The sequence below is a fragment of the Leiobunum rupestre genome, chromosome 10 (assembly GCF_980474605.1).
Source record: "Leiobunum rupestre chromosome 10, qqLeiRupe1.1.hap1, whole genome shotgun sequence".
Taxonomy (NCBI): domain Eukaryota; kingdom Metazoa; phylum Arthropoda; class Arachnida; order Opiliones; family Sclerosomatidae; genus Leiobunum; species Leiobunum rupestre.
In genome coordinates, this window is record NC_143393.1 from 48,698,961 (window position 1) to 48,710,573 (window position 11,613).

Below are 11,613 nucleotides of genomic sequence, written 5' to 3' on the forward strand. Positions count from 1 at the left end.
TAAGGGTGCATTTTGATGAAATTAGGTGGAGAGAAGTTAGTAAAGTTATGAAAAACTTCTATTTTAGTCATATGTTACCAAAACTAGCCGAAACCCCATGTTAAAATTAAATAAATATTAACTAAAGATCATTTGTTTCTTTTATAAGTTCCTAGACATGTACCTGGTTTTAAATAAAAGACATTTTTTAATATTTTAAAAAGATCATTCCTTTATTCATCATTGGTCAAATCTACCGTTGGAGGTTCTTCAAAACTACCATTAAAACTAACCTCAGCTGAATCACTAAGACTGGTGTCTAATGAGTAGTTTTCTGGTTCTATAATTTCTTCTTCGAAGTCTTCTCCATTCGAGTCAAGGAAATTGTCTTCGTTATCATGGACTTCGTCCTCATCCCATTTAAGAGTGTCATCCAGGTTTTCATTGTTCAAACTATCGCCTGTAATTTCTTTACTCCGCATGATCGGAGTTTGAAAATTTGTTAGTATTGCCACTATGGTCCATAGTTGGTTAACTACTGGTACAAGACTAACAAGGAGACATCCCGAAAAGTAACCCACCGATTTTGTTCAAACTCGGGGGATTGGTAGACCTTTATGTAACTTGAAAAATCCTAAAGGGAATTTATTCAATGGGCAACCATTTTGCCATGGCAACGAAAAATGTTTTTGACAACAACAAATGGAAATTTTCCCATTGAAAATAACATGGGATTCTGACTGATTCCTAGGACCTGTGAAAATTTTTAACAAATTTCAAAATTTTGAAAATGCCAAAAATAGAAAAAATAAATAAAAATTGACAAAAAACATCAAAACGGATCAACATTTGATCAATTTGAGGTCAAAATCCCACGTTATTTTCAATATGAAAATTTAATATTTTGTGTTGTCAAAAACATTTTTCGTTGCCATGGCAAAACGGTTGCCCATGAATAAATTCCCATTAGGATTTTTCATGATACATGAAGGTCTACCAATCCCCCAAGTTTGAACAAAATCGGTGGGTTACACTTCGGGGTGTCTCCTTGTAAGTGGGATTGGGCGGTCAAAAATATCAAACCCCCTAATTCTAGCTATTCTGCGTTCCACGTGAATTCTTAGAGCTGCTATTTTTTTTGGGTCTCTTAAAGCTCTGCTTTGGTGAACTGATCTCTATTTCCCAAAAATGGGGGTATATTAAGCTTCACGTTAATTTAATCAAGTAGTTTATCAATAATGAAACCTTTATCAGCCATAACAGAGTCATTTGGGGAAAAGTCTAAAGTTAAAAAACCACTTCTGCGTGTTATTTCTTGATCTGAGATTGAGCCAGTGAATAAATGTGAAACAAAAGTTACATAACCGTTAGGACTAACACCAAGTAGGCCCTTCAAAGTATTGCACGACTTATAATTTGAATATGTTCCAGATTGTAACACTAATGAAGACGGTGTCTCGCACTTAATTTCTGTGGCGTCAAACAAAACACGAGTGGTGGGATAGTTCATTTTGAATTCTTCAGGCATTGTAGCATCAATGCTTTCTCGTGTAGACCATATATTTATTTGACCTAATCTAAAATACATGAAATTTATCCATGTATTACAGATATTACTGATAGTGCTTGCAGAAACAGCAAATCAATGCGCTAAATCTTGAATAAACAGTCCGAGCCTTATACGCATCAGAACAATTTAAAATTGGTCACTGACATCCAACTTTCTAGGACGTCCAGCCAGAGATACTTTAGTGGGAAAGCCTTGTTTGTCTTTTCCACTCCTCCAAAGAATAACATTTTCACCATTTTCCCCGGATTAAGAAATTGTAATAGTGCCATGAGTTTCTTGTATGTAGAATAATATATCATCATCGCTATCTTTAATATTGTCAATACTGAGCTTTGTATCTTTATTTTGTTTTCAGCGAGCTCTCGTTTCCTGGTTTTATCTTTAAGGGTAATTTCAGCTTGCCTAAGTTTATGATTCACAACATCCAGTTTATGTTTTAGTATCTCAATTTCAGCTTTTAGATCTTCAATGTTTTCCAAACAAGTGCAACACGACTCGGATGGTATTTCTATAACTGCCTCTTCAAATACAAGTTCTTTCTGTTGATGATCGTTTATGTTTATCTTTCTAATCATTTCATTTAAAATGTCTTGTACAATGATGTTTTCATCTGTGGTAAAGTTTGGAAACGTTTTCGGCTTCTCTAGTGATACACTTGGCTGTTTTGATGAAACAGTATTTCCCTCTTCCGAGTTTGCTGCTACAGCATTTCCATGGCTAAAATCCCAGTCAAATACGCTAGGTACAGCACCATCTTTTAACAGCTTTTTTTCATTAACTCGACATGACATATAATCAGAGGTTTTAAAATGGTGAGAGCAAAAAAAATGTTTGTCACGTTTGGAGAGTAAATATAATCACGACGCCTTATTAGCTTGAGCCAAAATTGTCTTGTCACCTGGTCTTTGGGTACTTAATGATATGACACCTTTATTAAAATTCATGACTTAGCAATTTTAATTATTAAATTGAAGTTGTAATAGTCTTACAATTTTTGATGGCATTCGCTGCTTGCAACCCAGCAGTGCACACAACAAACTTTTCCCATTATGATTTTAACCAAGGCTTATTATCACTTGAATATAAATAATCAATATCTTAAAAAAATACTTATTTAAAACTTTCAGTTTATAGAAAGTAACACTGAAACAATAATAAAAGTCTTACTTATCGTATTGATACTATTTTTTGTTCAAATTAATAAAACAAAAAATATTTAACTTGGAATAAACACTGAGAATCTGGGAAGCATTCCACAGAAATACAATTTCTATAAAAAAGCTTTAGACCAATCAGCCACTTCGATGCAAGTGCCATCTATAGGTGCTTTTACATATTAAGAGACGAACCTATGATGATTGAATACCCGTTGAATAAGTAAAGGGGTCTATTGTTTTGCGTTTTTAACGTGAATTCAATATTCTCTAGATGGCGATACTGAGCTATCAAAGTGGCTATCTTACCTAGTATTTCATCACTCTTCAATAAACCATGACGCATTTCTTACCATGACGTGTTTCTTACGTGTAGATTCATCGTTCAAGCGTGTTATGTTCTAAACTCATGTCGTTGTTTTCTCTAAAATTTGAATAACCAATTTTGTAATATTCAAGGTGTTCACAGTATTCATACATAAATCAGGTAACCTTAATTTTCCATTTAAATTTAACTATATTCGTAATTTTGGTGACTTTTTATCAAAGTTCTACTTAAAAAATTTAATTACTTCAGAAAGTTATTATGCTTAATCAATGCAAACTTGTTTTTTGCTGACCTCATTATCTAAGGGAAAAAATTGTCTGTTTGTGATCGAAAAAACGTTATTTGTAGGTTTTCTAGTGTGCTCTATAACTTTCTCATTGAAAATTGCTCCCTAGCAGCTATCGGTCAAAAAATAAATAAAGAAAAACGTGAAAACGTATTCGAGTTTTCCGCAATTTACAATTTAAAGCGTTCCCAACTAAATGCGCATACCCTGCAAATTTCAAAATTATATATCAAATAGTTTTTGAGAAAAAACCTGGTCAGAGCAAATCGAGAGAGCCTGTATAGTGCCGGTCGAAATAATGGAAACTTTTCACGTCACACGTGTAAACCTAACGTCCTAAATTTTCTAATCCTTAATATGTCAAAAACGCTACCTGGTTAAAATTAAACATTTGTTTATTAAGGAACAATTTGGGGCCCCACCAAATTTACGGGTAGATCCGCCATAGATTCCATTTTGTTCAAGAACCCCTGTAGCACAAACGAGTCGGCCCGACGTCGAAAATACCCTCCAACAGCAAGGTCGGCCGACCGTCGGCCGATTAGACTTTTCAGAGTCGAAATGTCCTAGGGGTAAAATGGTCCATCGACCGTCGATCGACCTTGAATGTGTGACCATAAGCCGACTGCCAAACGACGTCGGGCCGACTTCCTTTTTAATATTTTATCTGACTGAAAAATGACCACTTAAAGCCATAAAAATAAATTACCTGTAGTTGGAACGGAGTGAAATAATGAATTAAACAGATGTCAATAAAACTTTAGGAACTTTTATTTATCACATTTTCTATTTATCACATTTCTATTAATATTAAGCGGCTTGCTTAAATAGATAAAAAAATACTTAGAACATTTAATTTATGAACTGGTTTCTATTCTTTTTAAAAAAATAACATTTTTTTTATAAGCACCTGCTTAATTAAGGCATCTTTTGTGCAAAAAACTTTCGCCACTTCCCACAGGATATTTAAATATCTGAATTATCTAGTCTGAGTCATCTGAGCTGTCCTTGAAAATGTTTTGCCCATTTTCCTTTTCTATACCACTGTTGTTCGAACCTTTGGCCTGAGTGTCCTTTGATAATCTTTTAATTCTCCCACCTCCACGGTCCGCTTTGTGCTTTAACCATATTTTGATAACCGCTTCAATGTCATATGTTGTGGTTTTTCTGAATCCACTCATTTCTCGAACAGCAGCTGTAATGAATTACAGTTTGTAAAAAAACAAGTTGATTTTTTTCCCTCCTTTTTCAGTGTTTCAACCTACCAATTATAACATCTTTCAATTTAAGACTAGAGAAAGCTATAAAGCCCTTTTTTCCGCTCCAGTTCATTCCTAAAACCAAGTCATGATTCAAAGTGTTTCTTAGAATTCTTCGAACGGTATCTCCTACAGTTTTTCCGCCCATTGAAGCAAGGTGTGAAATCTATGTAAATTAAACCATAATATGTAGAATTGTATATCTTCGGTTTACTTGTGCCAAAATATAAGTTTTATTACCAATTTAAATCTCTTAGTTTCGTCTCCTACTAAAATTTCATACTGACGTAAAACCTCTTTAGATTTTATAGGCAATGGTGGAAAATCATTTATGTCCGAAAATCCCATGACATTACTTTTAGTGAGCACATTTTGAATTTTACTAATTTTACGATCAAGGCCCGAAAACATCGTGTAGACAGTGCGCCGGAACTGTTCATCTTTAGCACAGCAAGCTGTTTCAATGAAATTATATGTAAATTTATTGATATCAAATTCTATTGTTAGATATATAAGATTCACCTGATGAATGCAAATTTGAATTAGCGGTAGCTTTAGCTGTAGCTGTAGCTGTAGTTTCACTGATTGGAAAGTCTCCCAATCTGACATTAAATGGACTTTGGAATGCTAAATAAGGGAGATCAAATAAGAGTACTATATTCGAAGATAATTTTGGTAAACGTTTAAATACCTAGTGAATGACTTGAAGATATGTTCCCAACTGCAGGGTGTGGAGTGAAATGTATCAATGAAATTACATGTACATTTATTGATATCAAATTGAATTGCAAGATATTATTCACCTGATGAATATAAATTGGATTTAGCACTAGCTATAGGTGTAGTTTTTCTAGCTGCAACGTCTTCCGATCTGACATTAAATTGACTTTGGGATGCTAAATAAGAGATCTCTAATAAGAGTACTATACGGGGTGTTTCAGAGAAGTCTGGAATCAATTTTCAGGCATGTTCTTTGGCTAACGGAGTAAAAAGATTCTGCGAAATATTTTCCTAAATTAATTGAACCGTATCAGAGTAAATGGCCGTCAAAAATCAGCCTTCAAAACGTCGAAAAACGCACAAATGTGCAGTTTCTATTATTCCTTGGACCGAATTGTTTCCTTTATTGAAAAAAAATAAGAAACCAAATGTTAAGTAAAAGGAAACAATTGGGTTCAAGGAATAATGGAAACTGCATGTTTTCGAGGTTGATTTTTGATAGCCAATTACCCAAATATGGTTCAATTTAGGAAAACGTTTCTTATGACCTTTTTCGCTCCTTATTAGCCAACGAACACGCCTGCATTAAAAGGTCATTTAGTTAAATGTTTTAGTACCTAGTGAATGACTAGAAGATAGGTTCCCAACTGAACAATATGGAGTGTTGAAAATATTTTGAGCTGAATTCCCACAACTTGCGTTTTCTAGATTTTTGAATATATTTGCTTAAGATTATATTGATCTAAATTTTTTAAATAAATGGAAGTACCTCTGCAGAAGTTCTCTTGATAATCATTATTGTCATCGCAGTAGTTGATTTCTTGCGCTTCATTAAGATTTGCCTCCGGAACTGATACATCAAAAGAATTGATCAATTCACAACCTAACAGCCGGGATTTAGATAAAAGTTATATTTTTAGTACTTTTATTACCATTTTAAATATATACCACCTGAATTGTGCTCTGCCATCATTGTATGGTAATTAGTTCTCTCTTTATCTCTTGATAAATCTACTATTTGCTTTGTTAATTCTTTATCTCTTGATAAATCTATTGGTATTGGCATGTTCATTTGCATAGTAACTCCAGATTGTCCACCGCTCACTATTTAATTAATTTTTTCAGTCAGCATTTAAAAAGTCCGTAAAAAAATTATGAAAAGTATTTTCTACCTGTTTGACTATTATTTTGAAACACTGAAGAGAATACAGGCATTTGATTTTCAGAAATATTGCTTGAAGTCTTTCCTTGATTCACATCTGTTAAGTAAATATGGTTTTAAAATTTTAGGTTATTTATAGAAATACCTAATTGAATCCGTCATTTCACAAAGAAATTACTTTTGAAGGGTGCTGGTGGATTCGGCATCAAAAATTTAGTTCTAGTGGTAATTGGTAATTTTCTTTTCTTTGTAACATTTCTCGTTTCTGAAACTATAGGAAATACGTAAAATTAAATTTCAGACACAGGAAACTAAAATATAATTGCAACATATGTACCAGATCGTTTTTTTCTCAACACTTTGTTTTTGTTTAATTTTGTTCCCAAAATGTCTTCTACGATTTAAAAATTATAATGGGAAATATTAATTAGTTATTTTTTGTTTACGTGATAGAAATGAGCGAAACGAACCATTTGAGTCGGACATATTTTTGTCATTTTTGTCGGAAAGTTCACCTTCATCTCCTTTGTCACTTTCTTCGTCGTCATCACTGATTAGAAACTTTTTATTTGTTTTAACTTTTCTTTTGCCCTTTCCGAGATCAACATCTGTAGCTAAATCAGATGTGTCTTCTGCACGTTTGCACTTTTCTCTTGCCTTTTCAAGACTATCAACTGCGATGGGATAAATCATTGTTCTAAGTTGTCGAATTTGCAATAATTAAGATATACATACTTGGGGTTGGCGTAAGTAATTTAATTTCCAATTTTTCCCATTTTTTTTTATCTGGTAATTTCTGCTTTTGAACTAATTTTGAGACTTCTCCTAATTTTAAATGCATGGGCCAATAACAAAGTTTTTTGTTTATGCACCACGATTGAGGAACTACATTAACAGAGTTGTCGCTTATGAAGTGAACTACAGCGAACATCTATATACAAACGTAGATTTGAATGTTAATACATTGAAACAGAAGCAAATGAACGGAAGTTATCAGGGTGTTATATCTCTTATACTAAATGCATGGGATTTCCCTTTAATTGACGTTTTAAAATTTTGCGCTCTCATAGTTGCACTATCGCCATCTAGCAACTAGGAGGTGGACGTGTAATTCGAATTTGGATACCCACAGTTCAATAGTGTAATTTTTGGTAGGAACTGAAGGGGGGGGGGGGGTTAGATTCCGATGGATTGTGATATCCCCACGTTAAGGAAAATACCTTTTAAAATTTTGGTCTATTTAATAACTTCTCTTCATTTACTTCTGATTAAAACCATAATGTCTAGTATGAAAACGTTATAACGAGAGGTTGAAAAGTAATTTGACCAGTAATTTACATGGAAAACCAAAATAAAATTAATAAGGAAAATATTAGAGTAAAAAATTTAAGAAAGATAATTATATATGTATCAATATCTGATAAATTAAGTTAATGGATAAATTTGCATGTTCAGTTCAGGCATCGTGAATTAATGGAATTATGTTATGTAAACTAGCGATATTGTTAGGCATTCGCAAACACTTTTGCTTTAAAAATGTATATGGGTATGTACGGTTTTCTCTTGATAGTTTGCCGATAAAGATACCTAATAGAGATGATTTCAGAGGGTACACGAACAAGTCATTTTGATGCGTACAAACGTTACACTGGACAAATATTTCTTTATCTCGAGTTTGATATATTTCTCGTACTACCACTACCTCACCAGATTGTACTTTGAACCAACTATTTCCGTCAGATAGGGAAGATATGACAAATTTTGGTGTTTGCAATTTTTTATAGGAAACAACACCTGGTGGTAAATTTGGATTATCTGATTCAAACGGCCTTTTCAAAATAACTGATTTCGGCTTAAAGGGAGCAACAAGGTTTGCTTTTTCACCGCTTCTCTTAATTAATTGTTGGAGAGGTTTATTTGGGGCTCTTAACATTTTCTTTATAAACTGCAAATGGTTCTCAAATGGAAAAGCGCTATAAGCATCTAGCCTTCCGAATAAATTTACATCCATGGCCATATGTGACAGTGCATGGACATTCATTACTAAAAATTCTAGTCCATAGATATTCCTGGACGTCGAAATGAACAAATTTAAAAGTTCGTTGGCATACTGTGAATGCGACTTGTAAAATTCAGGGTGGGCTAAAATGTATACAGCGCAATGAAGCAGTCGGAAATGGTTTAAAACGTTTTCTTCTAGAAAATCTATAGCTAATATCGGTCCAGTGTAAAGAAGAAATTGCCGCAATTCAGTTGCTTTATACCTATCAATGTGCTTTAAGGATCTTGGTTTACGCGCAAATTCAGAAGGAATATAGCAGCGACTCTCTTGTAGCTTATCCGAAAATGAAATAATCATTTGATTACTAAGTCTGACGGCCAACGGACCGCTAATCCAATTAACTACCATTTTTTTTCGTTACTCCTTGGCATATTAAATGCATGTAGTCCAATGGAAATTGGCGTACCATATCAATGTTAAGCCTGGTCAGTGGCGTTGAACCTCCCGCTAAATGATGTTGTTCATCGTCTTCGTTTCTAAATGATTGGTCTGACCGTAACGTCACTTCATTCATGGTTTCGTCTTCAACTGAGAAAACTGTTCGTCTATTATACCGAAGCCCATTAATGGTGCATTTGTCGCAGGAGTGGTAGCCTGTATGTCCTTTTGTGTTTTTAATTAATGCTCGTGCTGGGGTGTCTAAAATAAATGGCCCCTTTAAATTACATATGTATGTATGGTCATTGTCTTTAAATCCATCTCTATCCAGGTCTTCCAATTCGGATACGAGAGGTCCCAAATATTCCTCGAGATTTCCAGGTTTTTTTCCCCCATAAAATACCCCAACAATGAAGGGTTTTCCAATGGTACCTTGGTGAAAATTAAAAATGGAAGAGAGTATTGGCCAAAAATGATTTGCAGAGCTTTTAAATAGGGGAAGCCCATCGATATTAATAGCAAATGATAGCTCATGTTGATAATGAGGATTATCTTTAATGAATTCAGCTAATCCATTTTGAAATCCCACGTACCAAAACTCACCACCTTCTATTATTGAAACCTTGGCTTCCCTCGGTGTTTTCAGTAACGTTCTGGAGTCTGACGGTAAATCGTGCCCATTGTCTCTTAGTATAAAAAGCAGATCATTCAATGTGTCATGATTTACATTATGGTTCAACGCCCAATTTCGTACATCCGAGCCAATGTTTGTACCGAAATCATCTTCATCACTGTCAGTGGAGCTACTATTATAATCCGGGTCAGAATCAATATCAGGTTGGCTTGAATCTGAAAAGTCTGGATCATTGGGACTATTTTCTCCTGAAGCTTCGTTTTCTTGTCCTTGGTTTAATAAAACTTCTGGGGGATCATTTTGAAGAACTGCATTACCAGCTACATTACGGTCATCATCGTCGGAGTCATCACTTACATGCGAAGCCTGATCTAATATATCCCTTAGGTAATTCGCTCTTATCCTTCTTCTTTGCCTAGCACTAACATCTGACTCCTCTTTATACGCTGCGCGTTTTGACATATTTAAATTTTATCAAGTTTATCTGTATTCTATACCTATAATAACATTTAACTTGGCTATCAAAATATCTAAGAACATGTGACAATGTGCGTAGGCAAAACCAATAGCCAAGGCTTAATAACTAAATGAATTCTTAACTCGTATAGTAATTAAAACGGATTGACAAAGGAACTACTTACCTTTATCAAAGATAATACCTTTAGTAATTCTAAACAATAACTAAACTTTTAACCAAAGCGCATATAGAAAGTGAAAAACTTATTATTAATTAACCATGATGGTGCGGTGAACGATGAGACAATGAGACATACGCGAACAATGGTACCGTCAGCTATTTCTTTCCCCTGCTCCTCGCTAGATGGCGAAGCGCAGTTGGCGTGTGTTTGAAATTGCTAAGTAAGTCGTTTTAAGGTCGGAATATGGTCCATAAAATACAGTCGTCAATCTGACCATAAACCAACCTTTTTTAGTACATTATAGAAATTTTCAATATATCTCGTAAGGACCTTTTTAGTCGGTTTTTGGTCTTGGACCTAAAAAAGACTCTTCGACTAAAATTCGACCCAGACCCGACCCCTTCGTGCTACAGGGGAAGGGTTTCATTATGTTGCACCACGGACTTACAATAATGTGTCCTAGAACTGTTTAAGAGCCCAAATTTATACTGAGATCCATTTCTAGAATGACCACGTAGATTAGGTAAACTTCAGAAAATTTCATTAGGCCTAACACGCGATATTTGCCTCGTTATCGTAGGAAAGTAGGACCGGCGCTTCATATTAAACCTCGTATTTCTAGAACAATTTGGGGCCCCACCAAATTTACGGGTAGATCCGCCATATATTCCATTTTGTTCAAGAAGGGTTTCATTATGTTGCACCACGGACTTATAATAATGTTTCCTAGAACTGTTTAAGAGCCCAAATTTGTACTGAGATCCATTTCTAGAATGACCACGTAGATTAGGTGAACTTCAGAAAATTTCATTAGGCCTAAAACGCGATATTTGCCTCGTCATCGTAGGAAAGTAGGACCGGCGCTTCATATTAAACCTCGTATTTCTAGAGGCTCTTATCTTTTTTGGGTATGACATCAACTCTATTTCCCTCCACACATAGCGATCAGTAACAATTTCCTTCAAATTTTAAATTATTTTAGAGGTCTTTCAGAATAATGATATACAAAGTTACTTGTAAAAACACGTTATTTTTAATATGAAAATCAAGTATTAAATATTGACTTGAGATATTAGAGAATTTAGTTTGCGTAACTCACGAGATTTCAAATTATGCGTGTTTCAAATACCACGATTAGTTTAGTCAAATTAATCGGAAAAAGGGAATCGAATAGAAAAAAATATTAATAAGCAAAACTTAACGGAATTGTATTTGTATTAGGGCCCTGTACAACTTTGTACGCGAGTCAAACTGGTCAAAAAATAGCCACCATATTATGTCTATTTTAGGTGTTTTGTAATTTACGTGAAAACTGTCCTAGTTATATTTTGTTCATAGCAATGCTGTAGAGCGTCCAATTTGCCATCGTCTGAGATATATTGTTTACATGTTAAACACACACTTACCTACATGTTGTCTTTTGTTGGATCCTTGGTAGCACGA

General features: G+C 34.4%; 3 protein-coding genes across 6 annotated transcripts; all 3 read right to left on the minus strand.

Moving 5' to 3' along the window:
- Positions 1-415: 415 nt before the first annotated feature.
- Positions 416-2,745, minus strand: LOC149926100 (uncharacterized). 2 transcript variants are annotated; one of them, XM_090160772.1, is made up of 3 exons: positions 2,717-2,745; positions 2,539-2,624; positions 416-2,461 (listed from the first exon to the last, which is right to left on the minus strand). In XM_090160772.1, exon 3 carries the CDS (start codon positions 2,338-2,340, stop codon positions 1,666-1,668), a length of 675 nt encoding a protein of 224 aa, XP_090016898.1. In that variant the 5' UTR covers positions 2,341-2,461; positions 2,539-2,624; positions 2,717-2,745; the 3' UTR covers positions 416-1,665. The 2 variants fall into 2 exon arrangements, with proteins under 2 accessions (XP_090016898.1, XP_090016897.1); XM_090160771.1 differs by having other exon boundaries at positions 416-2,477.
- Positions 2,746-4,115: 1,370 nt separating this feature from the next.
- On the minus strand, positions 4,116-5,311 carry LOC149926101 (uncharacterized). Its single transcript, XM_090160242.1, has 5 exons — positions 5,268-5,311; positions 5,099-5,203; positions 4,817-5,031; positions 4,583-4,742; positions 4,116-4,512 (listed from the first exon to the last, which is right to left on the minus strand). Exons 3-5 carry the CDS (start codon positions 4,985-4,987, stop codon positions 4,301-4,303), a joined length of 543 nt encoding a protein of 180 aa, XP_090016368.1. The 5' UTR covers positions 4,988-5,031; positions 5,099-5,203; positions 5,268-5,311; the 3' UTR covers positions 4,116-4,300.
- A 7-nt stretch (positions 5,312-5,318) lies between these two features.
- LOC149926102 (uncharacterized) lies at positions 5,319-10,219 on the minus strand. 3 transcript variants are annotated; one of them, XM_090160241.1, is made up of 11 exons: positions 9,502-10,219; positions 8,927-9,330; positions 7,194-7,389; positions 6,929-7,132; positions 6,796-6,852; positions 6,637-6,729; positions 6,469-6,555; positions 6,245-6,400; positions 6,066-6,179; positions 5,914-6,000; positions 5,319-5,472 (listed from the first exon to the last, which is right to left on the minus strand). In XM_090160241.1, exons 1-11 carry the CDS (start codon positions 9,992-9,994, stop codon positions 5,372-5,374), a joined length of 1,992 nt encoding a protein of 663 aa, XP_090016367.1. In that variant the 5' UTR covers positions 9,995-10,219; the 3' UTR covers positions 5,319-5,371. The 3 variants fall into 3 exon arrangements, with proteins under 3 accessions (XP_090016367.1, XP_090016366.1, XP_090016365.1); XM_090160240.1 differs by having other exon boundaries at positions 6,248-6,400; positions 8,927-10,219; XM_090160239.1 differs by having other exon boundaries at positions 8,927-10,219.
- Positions 10,220-11,613: the final 1,394 nt, after the last annotated feature.

What these genes read in the sequence shown, in the direction of transcription:
- LOC149926100 (XM_090160772.1), bottom strand. Translation starts at nt 2,340, where the DNA reads ATGTCATGTCGAGTTAATGAAAAAAAGCTGTTAAAAGATGGTGCTGTA.
- LOC149926101 (XM_090160242.1), bottom strand. Translation starts at nt 4,987, where the DNA reads ATGTTTTCGGGCCTTGATCGTAAAATTAGTAAAATTCAAAATGTGCTC. An exon ending in AAACTAAGAGATTTAAATTG is followed by an intron (nt 4,743 to 4,816) that starts GTAATAAAACTT and finishes TAATTTACATAG; the next exon opens with ATTTCACACCTTGCTTCAAT. An exon ending in ATTGAAAGATGTTATAATTG is followed by an intron (nt 4,513 to 4,582) that starts GTAGGTTGAAAC and finishes AATTCATTACAG; the next exon opens with CTGCTGTTCGAGAAATGAGT.
- LOC149926102 (XM_090160239.1), bottom strand. Translation starts at nt 9,994, where the DNA reads ATGTCAAAACGCGCAGCGTATAAAGAGGAGTCAGATGTTAGTGCTAGG. An exon ending in ATTACTTACGCCAACCCCAA is followed by an intron (nt 7,133 to 7,193) that starts GTATGTATATCT and finishes ATCCCATCGCAG; the next exon opens with TTGATAGTCTTGAAAAGGCA. An exon ending in GTTGAGAAAAAAACGATCTG is followed by an intron (nt 6,730 to 6,795) that starts GTACATATGTTG and finishes TATTTCCTATAG; the next exon opens with TTTCAGAAACGAGAAATGTT.